A 27,772-nucleotide genomic window follows, 5' to 3' on the forward strand; every position below is an offset into this window, starting at 1 on the left:
ATTAAATTGAAAGTGAGTATTAAATTAAAAATGAGAACGGGGACGAGTACGAGGCGAGTAAGTACATACTCGTACCCGATTTAATATATCGAGTTTTACCCATACCTGTACCCGTACCTGGTCAAATCGGATATTCCCTGTCAAAGTCGGGACGGGTTCAGGTATTACCCGCGGGTACGGATATGTTTGTCATCCCTAGTCATAAATTAATGTAAAACACAAAAACAACACGGATACAAATCAAAATCACAAATTATTAAATCTATGAATCAAAATTAATTAACCTAAAACACAAATAACACATAGACTAATCATTAAACCTATTGTACCATATAAGTCTCAAACTCACGAAGACCTACTATTAGTTCTAGGCCTAGTACTCAAAGAAGGTCACCATAATTATGTAGCGTGGATTTGGATAATGCTTGTCTTGACCAAACAGAGTATTCATATATCTTTTGGGTCGAAGAGTACTTATCTTACTAAATAACTTCTTTCATGACTAAGTACATGTTTGGATATTCATTTGCACATTTGTAAACTGAAATTCCCTCTTTCCAATGCATTAAAATAAGAAGTAACATTTTGTAACTTCTCTGTATAAGTTTGGTGAGTTTAAACAATAAACCAAACACGTTGTAAGTCTAGTAGAACGCAACATTCGACCGTTAAATCATTAAAAGATTTTGAATACGATAATATTTTTTTTCTCATATATATATATATATATATATATATATATATATATATATATATATATATATATATATATATATATATATATATATCATCTTCAGAGGTATGCTCATTCTTAAAGTTACAATATACATCCAAATTCTCATTGACTTAAGCGTCAATTTTTATTTTATTTTTTCAGATATAACTACCATTTCAAGTATCAAGAATCAAAGATTGAGGACCAAGTATATTAGACAAATACTTTTTGTCAACAAGTACACCTATGAATCAAAATTTCAAGTACTAGCAGACTCAATAACTCGAATATTTGAACCCTTTTCGTACTCCATTCCTAAAAAAAAGTTAATAATGCTAAGTCTTCATTTTAATCTTGTTCCCATGAATAATTTTTTTTTCCAAGGAAAACACCATTCAGGACAAACACAATGCGCAAAACGGTAACAATAATACAAAGCGATGAAGAAAAAGTTTCAATGTTTCAAGAATTCAATGACAATAATACGAAGCGATAAAGATAGGTTTCAATGTTTCAAGAATATTTCAAAGTGGGTATTTGATTTGTGTTTTGTGGGTGATTATTTTTGCTTACTACATACCCTTTTTCGTTTTTTCTTGAATTTTTCTTATACATTTACATTACCAAAAAATATTATAGCACCTTAGAACTGCTAAAAAAATTGTCTCAAACTAACATCTTATCATATATGACTATTGCCTCAAACTAGTAGACTAACTACACAGTAATAAGTCACAGGACTACCACATCATCAATTAAAGGTGATATTTTTTAAGAAACTAAAAACAAATTTTATAAAATAAAAAAAAAGAGAGATTGTGATTGATAAAAAAAAATGTTGAGAAACTAAATGTAAATTTCATTTAAAAGATAAGAAACTTAAAACATAATTTACTAAAGAAAAATACATATAATTGCCTGATTAGACTAGTTGATAATGAGATAGGTGATGTAACAGTCATCACTTAATGACAATACTTAACAGTAATACTAAATAGAAGAAATAAAAAATATGAAGTTTAAGAAGTAACATCAGTTAAAATGTTTAGAAACTAAAAATAAAATTTTAAAAAATTAAGAAATAAAAATACACATAACCAATTATATATCTTAAACATCCAAATAAGTCTTAAATGGTCCAATCAGCTATCTCACCCATGATTGATTTTAATTAAGGCCACATGAAAACGTGTAGGCTAATTATATTGGGCTGATAACTGCCATATTTAAGAATCTTATCTCCTATAAGTTGATCATTTTTTAGCGGCCCCAACCCTCAAGACCCAAATATGTTTTTTTGCTTTTGTTTTTTTATAAATACCCAAATATGTTACGTAAAAGTGTAGAACATATTCTTATGCATGGATAAGCAAAATTGCACGGGCGAATATTATATCCAAACTACCACTTTTATTAGTTATAAATATACACGATGGATAACATAAATTTTCATTCTCGCTCTTGTATGGCTAATAGTCTATCTATTAATTGTATAAAAGTTTCATCTGTATCCAGCATGCTAATTCTTACGTATTTTGGGCTAGCCCCGAAGTGTTTCCCACTTCTTGTTAAAACTTTGTGTCCTCGAAGGAAGCTTTCGCAGTCCTCTATATCTCCCTCACACTTCAACCACATGAAAGCTGCAAAGTAGGTACAAACAATATAACAAAGGGAGAAAAAAAGTAATCATATCCAGGCACGAAAATCTAATTGTTAAGGCATATATAATTGGTGAGTCAAGTTCCTCAATCAAATATGTTAATCGATTAATTACCTGGTTGAGGATCCATCTCCTGGCCAAAGAAGGTGCAGAATGCAGGAGAAAATTGGGGCAAAGTGAACAACTCACCGGCTTCAACTACTTCTCTCAGTTGCTTCCACCTTTGCGCCATGAGCTTGTAGCTGTACTTGAAAAATGATTCCTCATTTTTGGAGTTTTCTTGTTCGCAGCTGTCAGACACTGCCTTTAAAACCTTGGCAGCTCTGAGTTGAGAATCCTTAGAGACACCAATTGTATTTAGCTCTATGAATTTAGTCATTTTCTTTGCAACTTCTTTATCTTTGACAAGAGCCCACCTGCAAGGTATATATGTTAAAACTTTATAAGAAATTTATTTATATGATCTATTACGTTTCAGTTTGATTTTGATAATATCTTATGCACTATTATTCAAGCATGTATCATATGTTACCTCATCAATATTCACCAACAAAACAATGTGTTACTTCATTAAATAGTGTAACTTCTAAGAGAAGCATTATTGTATTAATTTAAATGAGAAACATTTTAATGATGTAATAACACATGTTGATCTTTACATCCTAATAAGGTGGTGGAGCTAATCATGCTTAGATGGCTACCCTTATATATCTTCTTATATGTTATTAAGTTTGAGCTAAGTTATAAAAGGGCAACTCCACATGAATAATTGAGGGGGACAAAGTATTGTTATCTACTAAGAACTTACCCTATGCGCATTCCTGCATGACCAGTGCTTTTTGAGACAGTGAAAAGCGTGAGATCATGATCTGAAGGGGATGATATTGGAGTGTATTGAGGCCAATAATAGGCAAGGTCATGAATCAATAGTCCTTGGCTTCGGTTGACCATTGATCGCCTTCTAAATCCATCAGGATTATTGGGAGAAGTAACCAGCTCAATATAAGGACCCTCTTTGTCAAAACTCTCTGCATCACCAGCCCATTTGTAAAGGCCTGATTTCTGGTAATCTGCCATTGATGGGTAGGACTGCAAGTAATTCGTCAATTCAACATTTAACCGTGAACTGATCACACATAAGGTAACAAATTTACTTTTAATATAGAACACTCTTAGGATTCTCCAAGGACTTTTGCTATATCTTCCTAGCTAATAATTATCCTAATTCAGATGTTAAAAAGTACATGAAAAATTTTAAAACTACCTTTATTGAATGTTTAGAAAGATTGGTCAGGAAAATTTAGAATTGTTCTTCTGCAAGAGCATGTACATGGTGATAATCAATGTCATAATCATTCTTCTGATTATAAATAGAAGAAATATTGAACACATTTTATGTCCTCCACAAATATTAAATGTATCTAAATTTTCCACTCTGTAGTGTAACTATAATGGAGTTGTTTAACTCATTTTTGGTAGATCCTATAATTATTTAATAGTTCTCAAGAATTATAAAAATTCTTAATAAGAACTGTCACGTCAATTATTCCAATGGTACAATTGCAAGTTTAAGAATTCCATAAGTAACTCCCACTAAACTTTTTTATTATTATTAAATTCAGGGGTGCATAGCTTGATTCTTTATAAATAACTATTTAGCAAGACCATTTTTTTTTTCCTTTTCGTACTTTATAAATTGCAAGAATGACCGTCTAGTTTGAAATAGCAATATCTTTGACAGTCTGGAAGCTAAATTTTACTCTTTTTCAGCTCAGCACATGCGACCGTTCACCACAAGTGTTCATGTGATCAGGTTCAGGCCCATGCAAGAGAGAAGAAGACATTGATGAAGACAAACGAGGTAGATTCGGTAATGGGCACATGGGAGAATTCCTTTAAAAACAAAGAAATACCAACTAACGAAACACTAGATTCTCTCAAACACTACATATACCAAGTACCAACTATTTAAACAAAAGATATACCTTTTAACCTTTCAAAATATCCAATGCCGATGCCCTTTTTAATTATATAGTATTACTTTGGTTAGTGAGCACACTAGAGTTTCTTTTTAAAAAAGTTCAAGTATAGAAATATTAAACAAAGACTCTAGTAGCATACTTTTGGATCATGCATGCACGACTCACCGAATAATAGGGTGCGGCAGATACCACACTGATTGGTTCATGAGCATCAGGCGAAGACAGAGCATAAAGTGCAGCCAGAATTAACTGAGAGGAACCTGTCCCAACAACAATATGGCGACCTTCTGTCACAGCATTTCCCACCACTTTGTGCAACCTCACTACTTCCTTTGCAAACTCAGCCTCCAGAAACCAGCAAATGTTTGATGTATCAGATAAATAGCTCATGGATTGCCATCCTGGAATTATGATCGTGGTCTTGTCACCCCTTAACCGCCAAAATCTTTCATACATTGTTGGATCTCCACTGCATATACCAACATTAATTAAATTTAATTAGCACCTTGAATGCTCGAATAGCAAACCGGATCATCATTAATTATATAATATAAATTCATGGCCGTACTAAAAGAATTACTAGCATTTTTCATTATTAAATTCTGGTCATCATTTTCTATTATTACAAATAAAGTTGACATATGATTGCACCGTGTTTTGTTTTATTCCATCCAGCATGTAGCATGCTGTATCTATGTCATTCCACAATATAATATAATCGAACCATGTGGATGTAGGGCATGATCTGATTCTGATATCTGAAATCTGAAACAACGTGGTGCTATGAACGGCCTACAACAATCTTTACTTCGCCCTAGAAAAGTATCAAGCAGGGTAGATTGCAAAAACAGTGGAACAGTGAAAGCATGCACAGTGGGGCAGGTAAGAAAAGAAAGGAGGAAAGAACTCGTTGAAGAAACAGTGTTGAGTTAATGGCTGCATGTATTATGGATGAGGTAAGGTAAGGGAAAAGAAATTAAAGATGAGTAAAAGGGTAGTATCAAATCATGAATTATATTTACACTTTTTTCTCATTCTCTCTGTAGGTGTATATAAGCATCAAGTGTCATTTTTGAGGAAAACCAATGTTGGGTCCGTTGATCTATACTATAGGATTAGATATAACTTATAAGGATTTGCATTTGACATGAGATGAATGGGCTGGGGCATGGTAAGTTAAAGAAAGACAGAATACGTTAAACATGGACTTCCATTTACGCAGGGCCCACGAAGTAGGTGATCCAGACGACCCATATGTTAACAGGGAAAAGAAGAAGACACGTATAAAGTATCAACAGCTACATTTGAGTGTTTCACAATTGGGGCGGCCAAAAGTTGTAAAGATCTCTCTCATCACAATTCACAACCCAAGGCGCACTTTCATTCCCATAAGTCTTTTGCTCATGGCAAAAGGGTGTCTTCATATTGCTGGATGCGCATCAGGCACATGGCCCCCACCAACTTCTTTGGTAATAGCAATTCTTCTTCCATGTTGCTGCTGTACCTTGTGCTCCTAAAGCCCCAGTTACGATGTGTAGCTTTTTAGTAGTTTGAGGTCCACGACTACCTTAACCAACATAATAACTACTATAATTATAATGTTGTTGGTCAAATAACAATAAGAACCATCCACGGTGCTACGTTAGACTCCATATACCACAGCACTATTCTTGTGTCTAGTGCTGCTAATACATTATTTGCACAAGGTTGTTTCTAGGATATTTTTGGTAATTTAGCATATCTACCATGACTAATTTACTCTAAATAAAATAAAAATAAAAATTGATTGGCCATTGAATAAGAGATTCAAACTAAAGAATGAGAAACTGATTAATAATATCAGTTTCAATTTATCCTAGTAAAATACTATAATTAACTAGTTTAGATGAAAAACAAATGTAAACGTGTTTGGTTTGTATTTTATTTTAATTTAACTTAATTAATTAATATATTTATAAAATAATATAAAGAAATTGCGCTATTTTTATTTTATTTTGTTTTATCAACAGAAAACAATCCACATATTCTGTACCCAATGAACGCGATGAACCTCTTCATTTCCCCCAACAAACTTTCGACTCTCTGATAAGGAAAGAAGTAGTTCTAGGGATTTAGGTAACCGAAGAACCAAATGAAAGCTAGGGAATCGTGAATAGAAGAGATTCCGAAGAAAGTTTTATTAATCAGAGTGAGCAGAGTGAAGATTTGTGTTTTTACAATAGACTGAATGTGTCCCTTCATGTATGGGTCTTATTCCCTTTTATACACTTAACTAACATATCCAACCCCTAACTGGTATAACTAACTCCGTATCAATCCCCCCTGCTTGAAAAAATCCTTGTCCTCAAGGATGAAAAGAAGGAAACTTCTGTTTCAGATCATAGTAAAACTCCCAACTAGCATCTTCAGGAAGTTGGTGCTTCCACTTAACCAAGACTTTCGTGACAGCTTTGTTTCCCCTTTTGACAGTAACTCGATCCAAAATTGCTTCAGGTTCTTTGTCAGAAATGGCATCAGCAGCATGCAGAGGAAGTGTAGGGCTTGAAACCAGATCACCAATATGCCTTTTGAGCTGTGAGACATGAAAAACAGGATGTATTCTAGACGAGGTAGGAAGATCCAGCTTGTATGCAACAGCTCCAATACGGTCTAACACCTTGAAAGGACCGAAAAACTTAGGACTTAATTTAGCACAATTTTTGTGAGCAACAGAAACTTGTCGATAGGAGTGTAGCTTGACATAAACGAAGTCTCCAATTACAAATTGTCTATCAGTCCGGTGCTTGTCTGCAATTTGTTTCATCCTGTCTTGAGCCCTTCGTAAATGAAACTTGAGAACCTTTAGCATTTCTTCTCTTTTTACCAGGCTTCTATCAACCAATCCCAACTTGGATTCCCCCGGTAGATAAGGCAAATAAGCTGGAGGAGGTTGTCCATAAACAATCTCATAAGGAGTGGCTTGTATAGAAGAATGAAAGGTAGTGTTGTACCACCATTCAGCCAAAGGAAGCCATTTGGACCACTGTTGAGGACAGTCAGAACACATGCACCGTAAGTATGTTTCAAGGCAGCGATTGACCACTTCAGACTGTCCATCAGTCTGAGGGTGATAGGAAGTGGACAACTGAATCTGGACCCCTTGGAGACTCATGAACTCCTTCCAAAATTGGCTGGTGAAGACCGCATCTCTGTCACTAGTGATAGAATCTGGGAACCCGTGGAGTTTGAAGACATTATCCATGAAGGACTGGGCTACTTCCGCAGCTGTATAGGGATGGGATAAAGACATGAAATGTGCAGCTTTACTTAATCTGTCTACAACCACAAAAATAACCTTTTTGCCATAAGAAATTGGTAATCCCTCAATAAAGTCCATTGCGATGTGCTGCCATACATGACCCGGAATCGGGAGAGGTTGTAACAATCCAGGAGAAGCTGTCGTATCATACTTACATTGCTGGCACGTAACGCATTGTTGAACAAACAGCTGAACATCCTTGTGCATCCCTTTCCAATACACTACCGCCTTGAGTCTTTGTAGAGTAGCCTGCCTGCCCGAATGTCCTCCAACTGCAGAGGCGTGTAACCACTGGAAAATATCTTTTCGCAAGGTCTGATCACCTCCAATAACCAATCTCCCTTTCCTTCGCAGTTCACCATTAACCCAAGTGTGATGCTTGTGTGATGATGGATCCTTCTCAATCTCAGAAATTACTTTCTGCAGAGTAAGGTCAGATGACCATAGTTGTTGGATTCTGGCCACTAAATCAGATTGGAATTGGCAAGTAACTAGAGCATGGCATTCCGGAAAGTCCACTCTAGAGAGTGCATCAGCGACAACATTCTCTTTCCCTTGTTTATACTCAATAGAAAAATCAAATTCCATGAGTTTGACTAACCATTTTTGCTGAAAAACAGTGGATAGTCTCTGGTCTAGGATATATTTCAGGCTGTAATGATCAGTTCGAATAATGAAGTGCCTATTTAACAAGTAATGTCGCCATTTTTGGACAGCAAACACTACTGCAATTAGCTCTTTTTCATACGTGGAGAGAGCTTGTTGTTGTTTATTGAGGGGTCTGCTGATATAGGCAATAGGATGGTTAGCTTGCATCAAAACTGCTCCAATGCCTGAGCCAGAAGCATCCACTTCAATTAAAAATGTTTTGCTAAAATCGGGTAATGCCAAGACGGGGGTAGAAGACAACAAGTGTTTGAGATGCTGGAAGGCTAATTTGGCTTCCTGTGTCCAAGAAAAATTATCCTTTTTTAGCATATCAGTGAGAGGTTTAGCCACAATTCCATACCTGTGAACAAACCGCCTGTAATATCCAGCTAGCCCAAGGAAGCCTCTAAGTTGTTTTATGGACTGCGGTAATGGCCAATGAACCATAGCTTCTATTTTTGCTGGATCAGTTGAAACACCCTCACCACTTATGAAATGACCCAAGTATTCTACCTTTCCAACCGCAAAGTAGCATTTGGACCTTTTGGCAAATAACGAATTCTTTCTCATGGTTAACAAGACCTGCTGTAAATGTCTCACATGATCATCGAAGGACTTACTATAGATGAGTATATCATCAAAAAAAACCAATAGGAACTTCCTCAAAGCGTGTTTGAAAATGTCATTCATAAGGCCTTGGAAGGTGGCTGGGGCGTTTGTAAGCCCAAATGGCATGACCAAATACTCGTAGTGTCCTCCATGTGTCCTAAAGGCTGTCTTTCCCACATCAGATTTGGCCATTCGGACTTGATTATAACCTGCTCGCAGATCTATTTTCGAAAATACCGTAGAGCCATGCAACTCATCTAATAAGTCATCCACCAATGGAATGGGAAACTTGTTTTTGATTGTAGCTTGATTCAGATCTCTATAATCCACGCATAAGCGCCAAGAACCGTCTTTCTTTCCAACCAATACCACCGGGCTTGCATAGGGGCTGGTGCTGTGTTGTATAACTCCAGTCTTCAAATATTGCTGAATCAAGCCTTCTATAATATCCTTCTGATGTCTTGCATACCTGTAGGGTCGTTTATTCACAGGGCTAGCGCCCTGTATTAACGGAATTGTATGATCATAGTTGGGTCTAGAAGGAGGAAGTTGGGTGGGCTCCTGGAAAATGTCTTTGAAGTCATCCAAAAGTTGCAAAATGATTTGTGGAATAGCTGGTTGAGCCGCATGTGTAGTCATAGATTGAAGTAAGGAAGTATCATCTTCGCATAGGCTGATCATTGTAAGGTGTACCCCGTCTTGTAGAGTCTTTTGTACCTGTTGTCTTTTAATGGTATGGAGTCCACTGGAAGAGGTACCTCGAAGGACATGTCTGCGGCCTTGGACGATAAACTCCATTGTCAATTTGTCAAAGTTCCAAGTAATATTACCTAATGTCACCAACCATTCGATGCCAAGCACCAAATCACAGCAACCTAAAGGAAGAAGCAACATGGCCGAAGTGAAAGTAGTTTGCTGGATCGTCCAAGAGAATTTCTGTACCACCGAGGAAATTTGCAGTTTAGTTCCATCTGCAACAACAACATTCAAAGGTTCCATTTCCACAATCTGACAACCCAACTTCTTGGCTATATTAATATCCAAGAAGTTGTGGGTACTGCCACTATCGATCAGCACATGGAGAGGTTTCTTGTTATGATAACCAGTAATTCGCATGGTTCTAAAATTGGCAATTCCTGTTAAGGCATTCACTGAAATTTGAGGCTCCTTCATTCCAACTTCTTCATTTTCTGTAGCACTATCAAGTGTCGAGCTTTCGTCATCACCTTCATTGACTTCTAAAACGTGTATCTGCAATTTCTTGTGAGTCAAACTGTGAGATTGAGTAAAGGGTTCATCGCAGAAGTAACAAAGGCCTTTAGCTCTCCTTTCGGCCATATACGCTGGGGTAAGATTCTTGTGAATCTTGGGTGCTGTCTTGGAGTTGTCTACCCCTGCAGTTGGTAGAGCAACCGGTTTTTCTCCTAGTATTGACTTTTGGTTAGAAAGATTTCGAGTCTGTTTCGCAAGGGTAGTTGCTACCGAGGATTGAGAACTGGCAGCTTCATACATCTTTGCCAGAGTAAATGCCCTTCTCACAGAATCTGGTTGAAACATCCTGACCAGCATTTGAATGTCCTGCTTTAGTCCTCCCAAGAAACAGCTCAACGTATGCTCTTCCGAGAGTTGTAACCGAGCCACGATAGCATCAAAATCCTCATGGTATTTCTCAACACTAGTGGTTTGTCTCAGCTTCATTAATTCTGCCATTGGATCATCACAGACTGCACCGAACCTGTCAATCAATAGGCTAGTGTAGGCCGCCCAATTATGAATAGGAAAATTACCTGCAGAACGAACAAATGCCGTATGCCATTGCAAGGCTTTGCCTTCAAGGTGGATGATCGCTATCTTGACTTTCACATCATTGGGAGTATTATCAATAGAGAAATAATTCTCAGCTTGGTAGATCCATTGATGCACGTTATCGCCCCCAAATTTTGGAAAATCGATTCTGGCCAGTCTTGTTCCGTAAGAAGAATGTGGATGAGACCCCTTGTGCTGAGTCGCACTCCCAGAAGAATGATGACTATCATTGCCTTCGTGTGAACTCCGGAAGACTTCTTGAATGCTGTTCTTTAAAGATTCATCCAGCGCCTTCTTGATGTTTCCCGTAAGTTCAATCAAACGTGTTTCTAATCGGGCTGCGAGACGATCCTCCATCTCCTTCATTGCTGCCTGAGTCCTGGTGTTTTCGGCCATGGAGAAGGATTGCAAAAGGAAGGAACAGGCTGATACCAATTGATAAGGAAAGAAGTAGTTCTAGGGATTTAGGTAACCGAAGAACCAAATGAAAGCTAGGGAATCGTGAATAGAAGAGATTCCGAAGAAAGTTTTATTAATCAGAGTGAGCAGAGTGAAGATTTGTGTTTTTACAATAGACTGAATGTGTCCCTTCATGTATGGGTCTTATTCCCTTTTATACACTTAACTAACATATCCAACCCCTAACTGGTATAACTAACTCCGTATCACTCTCCTCCAACTCGGGAACAGAGAGACGACAATATAGGATCGTTGAACACGAAGGATGTTGTGCTCTGATCAAGGTCTATTTTCACAATTTACCAAGTCCCAACATGGAGGGCAAATTCAAGTGTTTTGGGTTGAGATTTAATCTCATTTGATTGGGTTGGTTTACTTTCAATTTTTATAACTTTTCGGTTTCTGATTAAAATCGGATTAATTTAGTTAGATTTATCCAATTAAAATAATAACTAAATTATTATACCATTTCCAAAAAAAAATTTACTTATTATTTATTTTAATATATGTAGAAGATCAGTCCCTTCTATTGAGTGTGTGTGTTTAGTTTTGATTATTAAACTCAAGTTTTCCTTCTCTTTCCACATCTGATTCTAAATTTCCGGAGAAGTGACTATTTTCTACTTCAACCTAAACGTAAAAAATCACGTCTTCACAGCTGATATAAACACACTATGAATCTAACTTCTTTAATCTATCAATACTTTTCTATTATAAAATTAAAATCTTGAAAATTAAATTTAAAAATATAAAATACTTAATATTTAAATACTTTTAAATATATTAAATATAAAATATCTTTAAAATAAATTTATTTTTAATTATATATTGGTGAATTAAATTTATTTTTAATAAAATAATAATATATTTATACTTAAATTTAATAACATAAATGCAAGATATGTTTTAATATAAATTAAACTGAAATACAGACATCCTTATTTATTTATTTCTATTTCGAAGATAAACTTACTTAAGGGGAGAATTGTTCTTAAATGCAACTGAAATGGAGGGGACTTTGCTAATAGTATTTTTTTCTTTATTTGCATTCTCTTTTAAAACAGTCAAAATCTTGTATTTATGTCTGTCCTCCTCCTTTCTATTTCTTCAACAAACAAAGGCAAATGCAACACAAATGGATGGAGCGGCTTCCTTAATAAAATAATTTCTCTATTTATATGTCACTGACATTTTTCAAAGTAAAAAAAAAAAATTAGAGTGGAGACTATGACTTGTCCCTGTCTTTTCCAGGAACGAGAGCAGGAAGCAAAGCAGAGATGCACGACGTAAGCAATCGGCCCCTATCAAGAATGGCAACAGACCAAAAATCTCTCTCACACACGCACAACAATACCAAGATTTTTAATCCTGAAATGAAAGACTTGTTTAACTGATTTCAGTATTATTAACAAATACCTAATAGCATTTAAAAATGAAAAAAAATCTTTTTATATAAGAATAAAATGATACTTTTAATGATGATTTTCATGTTTTATATAAAATTTTAGTTAAATTCATGTATAAGTGAGAATCCAATTTTAATCCTTGATTAAAGAAATAAGACTTTAGGTAACTATGTTTTTTTCTTCTTCTTTTAGTATTTTTAGCTTAGGCATAACCGGAGATTTTGCTGGAAAAGAAAAGAAAAAAAGAGAAAACGAGTGACATCATCCTAATAACCTTAATTTTCTATGCTTTTGTCATGGGGAAATTTACTCCACCATGAGTCCGAAAAAGGGCATAATAAGTTAAGAAGGAAAAGATGTTCACTTGTGGATGTGAAGATGCAAAGGAATTCTCACAAGGGTTGTGAATGATGTAGCAAGAATCTTGAAAAGGTAACTTGCTAAACAAAAACAGCACTAAAATCAACTACCTTAATGCAGACATGATGAAGGAAACAAAACAAGAAAGAATCTTAAGCTTAGGTTGCACTTACTGGTCCAAGTTGATGACCCTTTCCTTTCCTCCAGAACGAGTAGAATTAACGAGAGAGAAAGTAGTGGATATAGCCAAACGTGCTTTGTGGATAAAATGTCCCTCTCTTTCAGAATCCGCATCTGCCATCATTTTCTTCTTCAAGCAAAACCTCTTGCTTCCTTCTTCACTCTCATAATACGTGGTTCTCAGGATCAAGCTCACATTGAGAGCCAGCGAGAGCACCAGAAAGTGCCTCATGGAAAACATAGATGGAACTGCAAGCTTTGCCATCTTAAGAAGCAAACTGAAACCAAAACAGAACACTTTGGAGTGACAGGGTCTATACTTTATAATAACTTATTACCCTCTAATAAACTATTGCAGCAATAAAAGAACTCTTGCGACAAGTGTTTGGTAGAGAAGATAAAGTTGGCGGTTCGGGTCGGTGATGCTGAAATCCCGAACCAAAGCCGTTAGTATTCAAAGAATCAATCAGTTGGGATGAAACGGAAAAGCTTGAAAAAAGCTTTGGAAAGCCTGAAATTCAGAACAAATATCAAAGAGGGAGCCTTAGAATTTGATGGACACAGCACAGGTGGCAATGGACACGAGAGAAAATATTATAAGCAATAAAGGCCATTTCATCATAATACATTTCCTAAAAATTAATAAATGAAGAAGAGGTTGTGAAGTGAGAATGAATGGAAGAAGATAGTTTGTGAGAGAGTAATAAAAAATCCCCACTTAGCTTTACCAGGAAATTTCACGGCTTTGGATCTTTAAAACAGTAAAGCTATTCTTGTCATGAATTTCACTGTGTAGTACTACGAGTCTACTATCACAGAGGGGAAAAAAGAATTGACTCTGTAGTAGTGCGAAACTATATATAACACTGGAGAAAAAAAGGGTAGATATACATGGTTGATATTATTCCAGCTTTAGTAAAAGGTTTGGCCATCAAGGTCTTCCTCCTAACGTTTTTACATTTAAGGATCACAAATTCACTTTTTTTTTTTTTTAAATACTTTTTGCTTATTCACTGAGATCATGTGGAATACACTAAAAATGGATTATCCACCACTTTCTTTATATTTAGTTACATATTTGAAATTTCTAATTTCGGTTACTTTGTTTTAAAAGTATTATATATATTTGCCAAAAATATCTCATTTGAATAAAAATTAAAAAATAATTGTTTCTTTTTGAAAGTTGATTGAAAAGTTTGTTGAATTTAATTTGACCTTCTTGACTATAATTTAAACAATCATTTTTGTAAGTGAATCCGTCTTATCGACAATAATATAAAAAAAAATCATGAAAATGTAAGTTTAATAGATATGAGTATTAATATAAGCAGGTCCGATCTTTAGGGGTTTAGGGACAATCGTCTTGAGTTCATGATCTACGGATCTCAGGAAAAAAAAAAAATTCAAGCAACTTCAATGTGAGAAGGATTTTTTTTTTTTTTTTAACAATGACACTAAAACTTAATTTTTTTTAAAAGTTAATAAAGTTTCTTTGTTTTTTAAATTAATTACATTTTGTTGACCACTAAAATTAGCCTAATGATTGAGTGGAGAGTGATTAGAATAGTTAGAAGTACGAGACTTAAGTTCAATTCTTGTTGCGACCATTTCTAATTTTTCTTAACAAAAAAAGTGATCTTCTCGAAATTACTTAAATATTTTTTTATTGTATGCAAAATCATTAATAATTGGTTGATAATATTTAAAAAAAATCATTTTTAATAGAAACCAAAGAAAGATTATTTAATCAATGATCACAAATAAAATTGTAACCAACACACAAAATTAATCTTATGATCAATTCTTATTTGTGTTAGAATAATATTTGATTAATTAAAGTCATGTCTCGCAAGCGCAAATTAATTTTTGGTTATCAATTTTAAACCCATGAAAAAATATAATTTTAACGATTTCAATTTCAAAAAACCTATTTCAACATATGAAAAATAACACAAATGGTTAATATTATTTTATAAACACACATGCTAAAAAAAATGACTAAATTTACCATATGTCAATATGAGATTACGAGCTATCTTTGAGTATTATTGATCAAATGAAAAGACACATCAATAATGATTGTATGTCAACAAAAAAATATTCAAGGTAATTAACAAGTTATGGTTCACAATTATGCTTCAAGAGAACATATAAGAGGTCATAATTTAGATAATATAAAGACAATTAGAAATAACAGGGAAATGAGAAAGTTGAAGGCAACTGCCTTTTGTGATTTTACTTTAACATTAATATAAGATCAAGAGAAATAAAAGGAAATAAAAAAATAATACTACTATATTTCATTTTACTCTTACATTTGACATTGTCAATCCATTTCACCAAAAATATTATAGGTAGATTTTTCCAAATTTTGAATAAATTTTTGTTTGACATCTAAAAACATCACCTATTAATTATTTTATTTTTATAATAAAAAATTCATATAATTTAACAATGTAATTTTTTTCTAATATTTATATAGACTAAATATTTTTTTTATGTCCCTTTAGAAACAGGATCTTGGGCGGTGGCTCATCTCAATCGAGGTTATTACTGATTCGTGATATAAATAATTTTAAAAGTTTAGAAGTAAGATTTTTTTTTTTAAATGAAAGATTTTATAGAATATGAGTTAAGATTTGAAGAGATATTTTTTAACGCGTGAAAGTTTAGAAATTTAGAAATTTTATAAAATTTGAAGTTTTGATACGTGACTTTTAAGTAGGAAAAATATTTAAAATAATTGGGTATTAACTCGTGTTTTGCAGGGCTGAACAGAATTTGAAGAAATTAGAATTATGTTTAAAAAATATATATTATGTTGAATTATTATTTCTAATAAATGTGTAGGAATTATATATATATATATATATATATATATATATATATATATTTGTCACAAAAAAAATATTTCTTAAGAGTACATAGTTTTCATTTTAAAGGATTTGGTATATTTCTTATTTGCACATCTCTTATATATTGTCTTAAATATGATTGTTTTGGTTTAAGCAAGAAGTATAACTCTTTTTTATTAAGTCGGTCTCTATAAAAATAAAGTGATATATTTGATTAAGACTTTGTACCTAAGTATGATCGAACCCTAGGTTCTTGATTAAAGAGACCAAATGTCAAATAACATTTTTGATAATTATATTGTATTGAATATCTAAAGTATGGAAAAAGGTCAAATATGCAAAACTAAGGGGAAAAAAAAGTTAAAGGAAGTGGAAATGGAGCAAGGTCCATGAATTAGAGGTGATCATGACTTATCTTGTCCCACCAACCTAGCCTTAGTACTTGAAGGAGTTATTACGGATTTGAGTTTAATAAATTAGACCATAGATATTTTAAGGATGAGTTTGGATTGTACTTTAGGTTATTTCAACTAAATCTAATTAAAGTTGTATATTCTTAAAAAAAAAAATCAAGTATGATTTTCAAAAAAGGTATGTATTAATAATATATCTTCTAGAGTTAATAAATTATGTTTTGACTAAGATGTTATAGTATTAATATTGATATTATTTATCTTAAAAACACATATATATATATATATATAATAAAATGTATCTTAATGGTAGATTTTAATTGTAGGTATATGTTATTTTTTTAAATTCTATGATTTAACTATATATATGTGTTATAATTAATATGTTATCTCAATAAGTTGGGTTAACTAAAACTGTCCTAAATACTAATAAGTCTTGATCTATTGGGTTCAAATTCACAAAATGGACCCTAACAAAATTTTATTGGATAAGAATATACATAAATTCATCCCAACCATTCCACAAACACTCCTATGATGATGAAGTCCTTTATGTTCACAATGAATGAAATAAATGCATTTGTTAGATACTTATGTAAACACAATCGATGATTTAGTAGATAAGGATGTATAAGAATAGAAGTGTCATGTATTATAACTTGATGGCCATGTTGGTTAAGAGATTGAAGGTGACTTTATTTTTAAATGTTTTAAATGGAAAGGAGTGACACTAGTTAATACTCTTTAATTATAAGTAATTATCTAATAAATTATCTTGTGGTAATGGAATATTTTTAGATTTTTTAAACAAAATTATAAATGGAAGGTTAACACTAGTGTGTAGAACATTTTTTATGATAGTTAAAATAGATTTTCTATGTTGGTTCTAGACCCATCATAATTTTTGGTGATATAGAAAGTTTTAACTTTCTATATCGATTATAAAAATAACTGACATAAAAAACTTTTTTATATTAATTATTACTTCTTTGTCACACTTTTTTTCTATCTTATTATCACATATTCTCTTGTTTTGCCACCACCACTTTGGTTTTCACATCATTTTCACATCGTCTTCCACTACCATGTTTGCCATTACCATATTGTCACTTCCACCACCACATTCACCATTATTAGAAAATATGATTATTTCAAGAGAGGGATGAATTGAATTTACAAAAATTATTTTTGACTTTTCTTGGATAAAAACTTTTCTAAGTATTTTAAACTTAACCAATTGGTCTGAATTACAGTGGAATGAATGTTTAGAAAATTAGTCAATGCAAGTCTGAATTAAAATGCCTTACATGTTATGCTTTTAATACAATATATAGATTAACCAACATGCATTCAAATTAATTAAACAAGTAAAAATTTAAGTAAGAGTAAGATAAACTTGCACAAAAATTTATATTGGTTCAGCTACCTCTATTATGACCTATATCTAGAAACTTTACAATCACAAATAACATGCAATACACTTGAACCAAAATTAAAGAAACCACTTCTTGAACCCCAAAAAGTAACTTTTGTAGAATCCCACAATAAGAAACCTTTCATTCTTGAGAAACCTATTCAAGAACACTTCTACCTTGAGAAACCAACTCAAGAAACACAAAAAGAAGAAGAAGAAGAAGAAGAAGGAGGAGGAGGAAATATATCACCTAATGTACATAACGATATGAACAAGTAAAAAAGACTAAATCATTCGGCCTCAATTCATGTAGATTGACAATGATGATTTAACTCTATTCATTCATGCTAAAAGTTCCCATAAAGGATAAAACACCTCTCTTATCAAGAAAACTTATTTAAAAGCTCACTCAATTATTTAGAATTCATAAAAATTCAATTTTATCTAAGTTCTAAAAATGAAAAGTGTTATACAAAATTTCCTTTATAAAATAATCAATTATTATTTTGATGCATAATTGATTATTTTATTCTTCATAAATAAATAAAAAAACTTACCAAGAACAATTTAATCGATTATTTATGAGAATAATTGATTATTCTATAAATTACTTATGAAATAATCGATTATTACGAATAATTGTTTCTCAAGTTACAAAAATATAGAGCAAATAATCAATTATTACTAAAAATAATTGTCTATTTTAAGTAAAAACTCAATACTTCAATTTTTATTCCAAATCTTTACCAAATCAATTCTAAACTTCACCATTATTAATCTAAATCATCAATCATCAACTTATATGAAGAATAATAGACTAAGTAATGATTTAGCACCTAATTAAGTACAAAACTAAACTATACACAAAGTAAAACACAAAAGACAAGTTTACAAGTTACATTCTTAATCATCAAAAGGTTTATACAAATACAATTGTAGTCATCAAAACATAATTAAGAGTTTTATCTTGATGTTGATCAACTGTCATTTCCACCACTATATTTACTTCCTCACCGTCATATTATCAACATTCAATCAATGGATACAAAAATGCAAAATATATATATATATATATATATATATATATATATATATATATATATATATATATATATATACTAAAGAAGGAGATAATTTACCTAAATGAACGAGAAGGAGGCGAAAAAAAAGAAGAAATAAGTTATACAAAAAAATAAAATTGTAGAGTTCAAAATCATGAAACACGTTTTTTTTTTTAAGTCATTGCAATTTTTTAAAACACTTTTTAAGGTGTTTGCTTTTTTAATCGTCATAAAAATACTTTTTATATTTTTTGTTTATCCAAACAACATACATAGGAAGTCTTGCATTATTTTAAAAATAAATAAAACACCGCCATTTTTTCTATGTTGCTTGCTTGTGTAACTAAAATACTTTCTATTCGATTAAAATAGAAATTGTCATAGAAACTTTTATATTATTTACAAAAAATGTTATCATATCATTTATTATGACAGATAGGTTACAACTAATATAAAATGTTATTGTAGAATTACTATTTTGAACTAATGTAATAATACCTTTTAGTCATAATTAATTGTATAATAAAAAATTATTTTATAATTGGTCATAGAATAATTTTTTAATTAATACAAAGAATTGGGGGGAGGGGGGGATAATAATTGTGTAGTAGAATTAATGAGGTATTGACAAATAAGCAAATCATACGACTTAACAACAAATGTTATGATGACACAATAATATATTATTTCACATTTTAGAATTTTTATATTATAATAAATAGATAGTTAAATTTGTTTTTATGTTGTATAGAAATAATAATTATATATTATTTTTACATTTTAATTAAATTCGTACTCCTAATTTCAAAATAATATAATCATTAATTAATTAATTTTTAGCAATAGTTTCTAATGACTAATTACTTATCATTTATTATTTTATATCACTGACTTTTTAATCAAACAAATTAATATAATTTTAAAATATCAATTGTAATAATATTATAATTTGTTACTAATCACACATGACAATAAGCTTCAATCATCTCAATTTTAATTTTATAAAAATTTGTTTGGATTTTAGTTATTAAAACATTTCATTTAGTTAGAATGAAAGCTATAATTTTAAAAATGATTTATATAGAAAGATAACTAAATTGGTGTATGCATATATTTATTAATTAATTGAAAAAATACAAATAATAAAAATACATATCTTAATTATTGAAGAATGAAAAATATAAATGATAAAAAAAATATAACATAAGTGTTATAAAAATTAACAAAAAGCTATAAAGTATAATTTCAATCAAATGAGATTAAAAAAAAATAGAAAGAAAAATGGTGATTCTTTTGCAAATAATACAATGGTGATTTTTTTTTTTAAAAAAATGGTGATTCTTTTGTAAATAATACAAGATTTTATATATAAGTTGGATAAGCAACCAGAATAGAAAATAATTTTATGATAGTTAAAAAAGTAATTGTGTTTTTCAACGCTACACTTTTATTATTCACTTCGATCATCTTATTTCCTTCTTTTTTTTAGTTCTTCTCCTCATATATCTAGGTAAATTATTCTCCTATTTAGATTTTTTTTTTCATTTGTTATTGCTATTGATCGAATGTTGATAGTGTTTAAGAAAAAATGGTGGTAAAAATGACAAATGTGGTAGTGGCAAACATGATGATGGAAGACAATTTGAAGATAATGTTGTGAAAACTAAAGTGGTGGTTGTGAGATAGAAAGAGATGTAACAACAAAAGAGAAAGGGTACAGTAGCGGATTGTAAAAACATGCGACAATGAGAGAATGATCTTTATTAATAGAAAACTTTTATGTAAGTTATTTTTATAACCAATATGAAAAAAGAATTGTCTATGTTGATTACTTTTATGTAAGTTATTTTTATAACCAATATGAAAAAAGAACTGTCTATGTCGATTTGCTGATCAACATAAAAAGTTATACTTTCTATGTCATTTGTATCTATAATGAGTTTAAGACTGATATAAAAAATCTATTTTAACTATTATAAAAAGTTATTGCACAATAATGGATAATAAGCAAACACCATTAACAATTCATAATACTCTCTTTTGGATGTTCATTATTTAGAAATGTCCATCATTAAAACCTTAATAGGAAAAATCACGAGACAATAACCTATAGTGAAAGAAAAAAAAAACATTATTCTTTATACATTATCATATACTATACTTCATTAAAAACCTTGTCAGGAAAAGTCAATGGGACAAAACATGGCAAAGGAAAAAAAGTGCAAAGTATTTATGTTGTAAAATATATTAGCTATAAGTATATTAGAAGATAAACAATTAAAAATATATGATATATGTTACACCATTTATCTCTTTAGCTAACACACGTAGTAAACATTAAAATATTTTTCAAATTAAAACACATACTTTGAATAAAACAACAAAATATCTTCATAAAATGTCTCAAAGGTAAAGGGCTCACATTCACTTTACACCACTAAGAACAAGATTTCCATAAAGATATTTAACTAATTAAATAATAACCTTAATGAAAATAAATCCAACATGATATCATAAAAACAAATCAACTAGCTCTAATGTCACATCCTATCATAACAAACTCAAAGAATATATATAAGGCTCAAGCTTCATGATTAGCACCAACCATAATAATCTTCTTCTGCAAATGATGTTTAGCCAAACAAAAAACAAAAAACATAACAACAAAAAGCAAATGCAAGTGGTTTGGACACTCAACCAAGCTTACTTAGACATCCAAGTTGCAAATTAAGTCACATGACTTTTGATAGTGACATTTCAACAACTTACTTAAGTAATCATTATGTTAGGTAGTTGGAATTAACTTAAGCTAAGGTTATTCTTAAACTAGAATTAGTTTAATTTGCTTCATAAGCTTTTAGACATTTAACTAGAGATTAGTTGAAGTACTAGATACCTAACCTTTGTTATATTTAACCATGGATAGTCTAACTTGCACCATAAGCTAACCAAACTTTATATATAGCTTTTCTTTGTACATGACTGATCACATTTGAGAGTATATGAGAAAGAAACTTTGATTTTTCTCTTCCAAAAGTCTTAGTTCTTTTCTTTGAAAAAATTTCTTTAAGATCTTTTATCAAGGAATTCTTTCTTGTAACAAGATCAACACTTACTGCTTATCTTTCTCCATAAAAAAAGGTGCACCATATTCTCTTCTTTCCCACCATTATTTATTTGTTCTAAAGCCTGTTCATTCATGGAAGAAGATTGGGCACAACAGAAAGACTAGTGGAAGGACTCACCAACCATCTCTCAAATGATTTTCATCAAGGATGCATTGAGTCATCCAAATTCTAAATGCATGTGGTGTTATTTGAAAACACAAGTCACTTGAAAGTTCATAAAGTAACTTAAGAGCACATGTCAGTGATAGACACTTGGCCAAAGATGTCTATCACCTAGAACTCTCACTAAGGGAAAGATATACCGGGGCGAATTATGACAACGGTGTTGCACAAGTTTTACCCCTTGCACACAACAAATGAGACTAGGATTCTCAAACCTTATTGTACCTAAGGTCATGAATTCCTAAGATCACAAGAGTTAGCTTCCTTGATAGTGTATTCCATACCAATTATTTGTCACAAAAATATTTTTATACACATGATACATGTCACATAGTAAAGTCAAGTGCAAAGAATGCAATATTACATGTTCACTTTCACTATATTCACAATATCATTTTATCACTACTAGGTACACATACTCAAACTTCTAAAATGACTAAGCCATGATGGCTTAGACTTCACAGCACTATAAAATCACAAGATTCACAAGGTTCACTATATAATAATCATCTCAATGATATTAAAATCCATTATCAATTTTTTAAGCATAAATATCACAAAACAACCTCCAAATCACTAATCTTAATTCATCTCATCACTTTACACACAACATTCATGAATCAAAGTACTTGAGCTTGGTGCGGCTCACCTCGCACCCGGTGCCCTTCTCAAAGAGAACAATCTTTTCTCTCTGAAGGTCTCTTACCTAACATGATCATTCCCATTTCTAATGTCATAGCCACAAAGAGTCCTTGGGACTCTCTCGTCCTACATGGTCAAACCATGTATGATGGCTGAGTCACAAACAAAATGATGAATTTAAATTTTCTTAATCCTATTATAATTTGGTATGGTTTACTACTAGAATTTCTCTTTATTACATGCAACTTTTCCTGCAAATTTTTCATAAAAATTTGCAAGAAACGTTGTTCCTACAAATTTTTCTGTGAAAATTTATTTGCAGGCAATACCTTTGTGGATAATATATTTTTGCGAATTTTAAAATTCGCAAGAAATTTTGCAGGAAAATTTCTTGCGAAAAAAATTTGCAAGAAAGTTTCCTATAAAAAAAATTCGCAGGAAAGTTTCCTGCAAATTTTTTCACAAGAAATTTTGCAGAAACATTTTTACGAGAAAAAATTTAAAGAATTTACTACAAATTCTTCAACTTTCAAATGTTCATAATGAATCATCCGAAACATTTGTTTTCATGCCTTCAACATGTGATACATAATTTTTTAAACTCTAACACTCAACCATACAAATCAACTTGTAAGGTAAGTGTTACCCCAACTTATATACTCTTTAATTATTTTATTTTCAATCGATGTAGGACTTGAATTTTTTTTAAAATATTAAACTTATAAATTTAATTTTTTTTTTACTTTTCTGCGGATTAAAATTGGCAGGAAAATGCACAAGAAAAGTTACCTGCAAAATTTTTCTACCATTTAGTAAACATTACTTGTGAATTTATTTTTACAAGAAAATCTATAAGAAATAAAATAAAATTCTTAATTTTCTGCAAATTTTTAACATGAAATATTTTTTTATAATAATTAAAATTGTAGCAAAATTTGTAAAAATTTATTGTAAATTATTTTTCATAAAAAAATTTATAAGAAATATCTGTAAATTATTTTTTGCAAATAAATTCGTAAATTTTTTTTTTGAAATTAATATTGTAAAAAAATTCGCAAAAAATTTCTGCAAATATTTTTTTTTAGAAAAATTCGTAAGAAAATAATATTTTTCTAGTACTAGTCGTCGAAATCTTAATAGAATCTCACAAATTTGAGTTGTCACTCCTTTAGCTAATTTTTCATCAACACTTTGCAGTAGAGCATGATAAATGGTTGTGCTCTTCATTACTCGACATTCTTGTATTCTTTCCTTGACTTGAGGGTTCTGCCACTTCAATGATATCTTGGGTTGCATTCCAGATTTCTTACTTTAGAAAAAAAAAAATGATGACTAACTAAAAATACTATAAATAATTTTGAAGACAATGAAACATTTAACTTACCAATATGAGAATCAAAGCCTACCGCTTCTGAATCAACTCTTATTCAAGTTTATACACGTTCAACGTTAAAATGATAAAAGGAATAAGTACCATATTCGTCACAATACACTTTTGAAGTTGTGTAGTATCGTTTTCGTTAACATATTCTTCATATACGTTTGGAAAAACTAAGTTGTCACATAGAGAGAAATAGCACTACATATATTTAATTACGAAAAGAGAAACGTGGAATGGGAGAAGTGAATTGTTTTGTAACAAGACATGCACAATAAGAAAAATTCATAATTTTATTAAAAAAAAAAACAAATAATTGATCTTGTTAAAATATAAATAAAGTCTTATATTATTTAACAAAAAAAAAATATTAGAGTGTATTTAAACTAAATTATATTTTAGTATTGTAAAATTGTGTGTGTAAATATATATTTCAATAAAAATAATAAGATATAATCATTCTTTGGATAAATATATCCCCTCAAATAAGTGAAGTTGGGGAAGTGAGGTCCAGCTTTAGGCATGAAATGAGAGGTGTCTTTAATCCACTCCTATGAGGAATAATGGTGAAAGAGATAAGACAACTGCATTCCTAGAGAACAAAGGGCCTGGACCTCTTGCAGATTTAGGGTCCACGAAATCAGCCCTCTGAATGGAGGCGCACAGAACCGGGGACCAATTTTATTATGGCCACGGATCAGTACTACTGCAACGCAATTTCAGTCTTGCTGAGCCTGAGAATTTCAATTGGCTTGATTCAGCCTCACCATTGCTGCAATCAAGACGGGTCACTATCCCCTCTCAACTCCATCCAGTGGTCCACTATCTTATTAGACTTATACAACCCCTTTTCTTTTAATTTAATCTTCATCATCATGGTCCTTCTCAACTTCATTACGAGTATACGTTTCAGACCCCATAATCACACGTTCAGATCCAACATGGCTAAATCTTAACTATATATTCCACTCTGCCTCTCAAACTCAATTTATTATATGGGCCTCAAAAGGCATTCCAATTTAATTCTTCAAGTTTTTATATAAGTTGACAAGTCTACTAAAAATCTTCTACATAAGGCAAACTAATGATGGCCAACAAACATATAAAACCGTAAAGAATGTGGAGATGCAAAGAGAAATAGGAAGAAATAAGAAAGTTAGAGTTGGACATGTGAAATTGGTCACAAACAACACTTCGCAATCATGGCTCCGTTGAGTTGGGCATGTCCTCATTTTCCTGTCATCTAAGGTGCTTTATTAGTTTAATGGGTAAAAATCTCACGTGCCATAGACACATGGCATCAGCATAACCATTCTCTTCGAATAGTGGAAATGAGAATGCTTAAAAAGTGAAGTTGAGTTCATGAACTCGAGCCATATATATACGACTCATTTTTATGATTAATTTACAGAACTTGCGTTTCAGAAACTTAAAAATATCGTGGGAATATTCCTTCTTCCACAACTGTCTTCTATTTTGATTCTTTTGAATATGATACACATTTTTTTTTTTTACTAGTGGAACGTGCATTAGTTAGACTTTGCATCATGAGATTCTGTAGCCACTTATTGGGAAAACATTGAAAAGAAAATTCGAAATTGCTTGTTTCATTGAGCACTACATATGTTGATCATCATGCGTTTTTATTCCAACAACAGGAAATGTTCTAAATCTTTATATATACTGATATAGTCAATTATACCAACAAATTAACTACACAGTCCACTTTGTCTGCCGTTAGACTATGAACTCCGAAATCATTAGGGGACATAAAATATTGATAAACATATGTAAGCACTACCCCTGATAATATATGACTTATGTAACACACTTTCTAATACATTTTTTTAAATATATTTCTTTTAATTGATTAAAAATTTAAAAAAATACAAAATTTGATGAGTCTTACATTTTATATAATAATTCTTTCTTAATTTTATAATTTTTAATAAATTTTAGTCAAGAAAAATACATAATAAATAATGAACTGTTAATACTTCTCTTAAAATATTTGTTAGGAGGGATAAGCCTTTAAATTAATTTTAGTCTAAAAAATTTAGTCTATAATTTTTGTTTAAAAGATATCTTGCTTTTACTTAAAATAAAACATTTCATTAAATAATTCTATATAATATATTAGAAATGCATTAAAAAAATTTAGTCTATCCATAATATATTTTACATTTATTATTTTCATTGTTAAATATTTATTCACTCTTAAATTTAAATGTGAAAGAATTCAATAGTTAAAATAAAAATTAATTTACTTATCCCTTATTTTTAAGTGATGTAAATCCAAAAGTTTGTTCTCTTATTTATTCATAAAACTCAATCCGCGTTGACTTTGAAGCACTATTGACAAATGACAACTAAATCAGAAATGTAGATTAAGATTTGAGTGGAAATTATATTAGAAATGTAGAGGTAATTAATGCAGACAAAATCAGTACTACGTCTTGACTAAGAGACATGCAATTAGGTAAGTGGTAAAGAGTAAAACTTACAGGTGCCTAATTTATGGGGCCCGTGATATCAATGCTTCAAAATAATGATATGTTACTGTCACTTTCTGCCAAGTGTAATGTATATCAGTGATCACGATCCCAGCATTTTCTATGTGGTCAAAGCACCAAGAATAGACGATCCCTGGAAACAACAAAGTTGGGTCATTGCTATTTTTACCACTTCGCAATTTTGATGAAAACCTATAAACCTTGACATCATGATACTTGTTCAACAACAAAATGAAACCAAAGCTTGAGTTCGTGTCCACTTAAACGTTGTGGCGATCAAGGTCGGTCCACTCCTCGCGTTTCATGTGTCTTTCAATCTGCGGCGCACTTGTCTATTGTGCATCCACTAATTAATACCACTGCTGATTCAGTTTAATACCAATCTCCCATGTTTACTAACAAACAAATAATAATTCAAATGCTTAGCACTAAAAATATCTGTAATTTTGGAACATTATTGCTTACGTATCACTCTACTGAAAATAAGTAATTAACTATAACCTTCATATATAGCTTTACGAACTTACGATCATCTCTGTATCGGCACCAACATTTAACCGCTGATAGCAACCAAAAACTGATAAATTAACATGTCCATGTGATCAGCTACGGTACAGTCATGTCACATTATCATGTTATTGTTTTTAAACATATATTCACTATTTTCAGCGAAGTCTTTTTTTAATTATATTTTTTTATTTATAAACAATACTTTTTCTTAAGAGATTTTGAATTCAATATTACTTGGATCAAGACACCTTGCTTCTTTAATAGCAATGAGCTAGAATGAATCTAATACTCTAATGTGTAATGATGTCTCTGAATTAGAGGAATTTTATGTGGGGAAATGTGAATATTGAATTATGATTATTAAATTAAATCATTTAAAGATAAAATTACGTGACTTCTTTTAAGTAATATTGTAATTACTAAATACTAAATAATTTTAAATATTTACTATTTATATATAATTGTATAGCTTTTTTTAATCTTTATTATTTATATATTAACTTATATATTGGAGTACTATGATGCATTGATGCTACTATATAAATGTTAATTCATAACTGATTTGTTCGATTT

At 31.2% G+C, this 27,772-nt stretch overlaps 1 protein-coding gene and 1 long non-coding RNA gene across 4 annotated transcripts; one reads left to right on the forward strand and one right to left on the reverse strand.

Annotated features, from left to right (window-relative positions):
• Positions 1-2,081: 2,081 nt before the first annotated feature.
• LOC109797027 (tryptophan aminotransferase-related protein 2) lies at positions 2,082-13,960 on the reverse strand. 3 transcript variants are annotated; one of them, XM_020356913.3, is made up of 5 exons: positions 13,117-13,960; positions 4,523-4,826; positions 3,184-3,464; positions 2,490-2,791; positions 2,082-2,355 (listed from the first exon to the last, which is right to left on the reverse strand). In XM_020356913.3, the coding sequence occupies exons 1-5, from the start codon at positions 13,386-13,388 to the stop codon at positions 2,165-2,167; spliced, it is 1,350 nt and encodes a 449-aa protein (XP_020212502.1). In that variant the 5' UTR covers positions 13,389-13,960; the 3' UTR covers positions 2,082-2,164. The 3 variants fall into 3 exon arrangements, with proteins under 3 accessions (XP_020212502.1, XP_082931574.1, XP_082931573.1); XM_083075448.1 differs by lacking the exons at positions 2,082-2,355; positions 2,490-2,791; positions 3,184-3,464; positions 4,523-4,826 and adding exons at positions 6,490-10,636; positions 10,700-12,545 and having other exon boundaries at positions 13,117-13,254; XM_083075447.1 differs by lacking the exons at positions 2,082-2,355; positions 2,490-2,791; positions 3,184-3,464; positions 4,523-4,826 and adding an exon at positions 6,490-12,545 and having other exon boundaries at positions 13,117-13,254.
• On the forward strand, positions 4,117-6,076 carry LOC145958386 (uncharacterized). Its single transcript, XR_014434145.1, has 2 exons — positions 4,117-4,236; positions 5,095-6,076. It is a non-coding gene; the product is annotated as an uncharacterized LOC145958386 (long non-coding RNA).
• Positions 13,961-27,772: the final 13,812 nt, after the last annotated feature.

Source organism: Cajanus cajan, chromosome 5 (assembly GCF_000230855.2).
Source record: "Cajanus cajan strain Asha chromosome 5, NIPB_CcT2T_4, whole genome shotgun sequence".
Classification (NCBI taxonomy): Eukaryota; Viridiplantae; Streptophyta; class Magnoliopsida; order Fabales; family Fabaceae; genus Cajanus; species Cajanus cajan.

Bases quoted from the DNA above. Each gene is read 5' to 3' on its own strand.
- LOC109797027 (XM_083075447.1), bottom strand. From the start codon at position 11,114: ATGGCCGAAAACACCAGGACTCAGGCAGCAATGAAGGAGATGGAGGAT.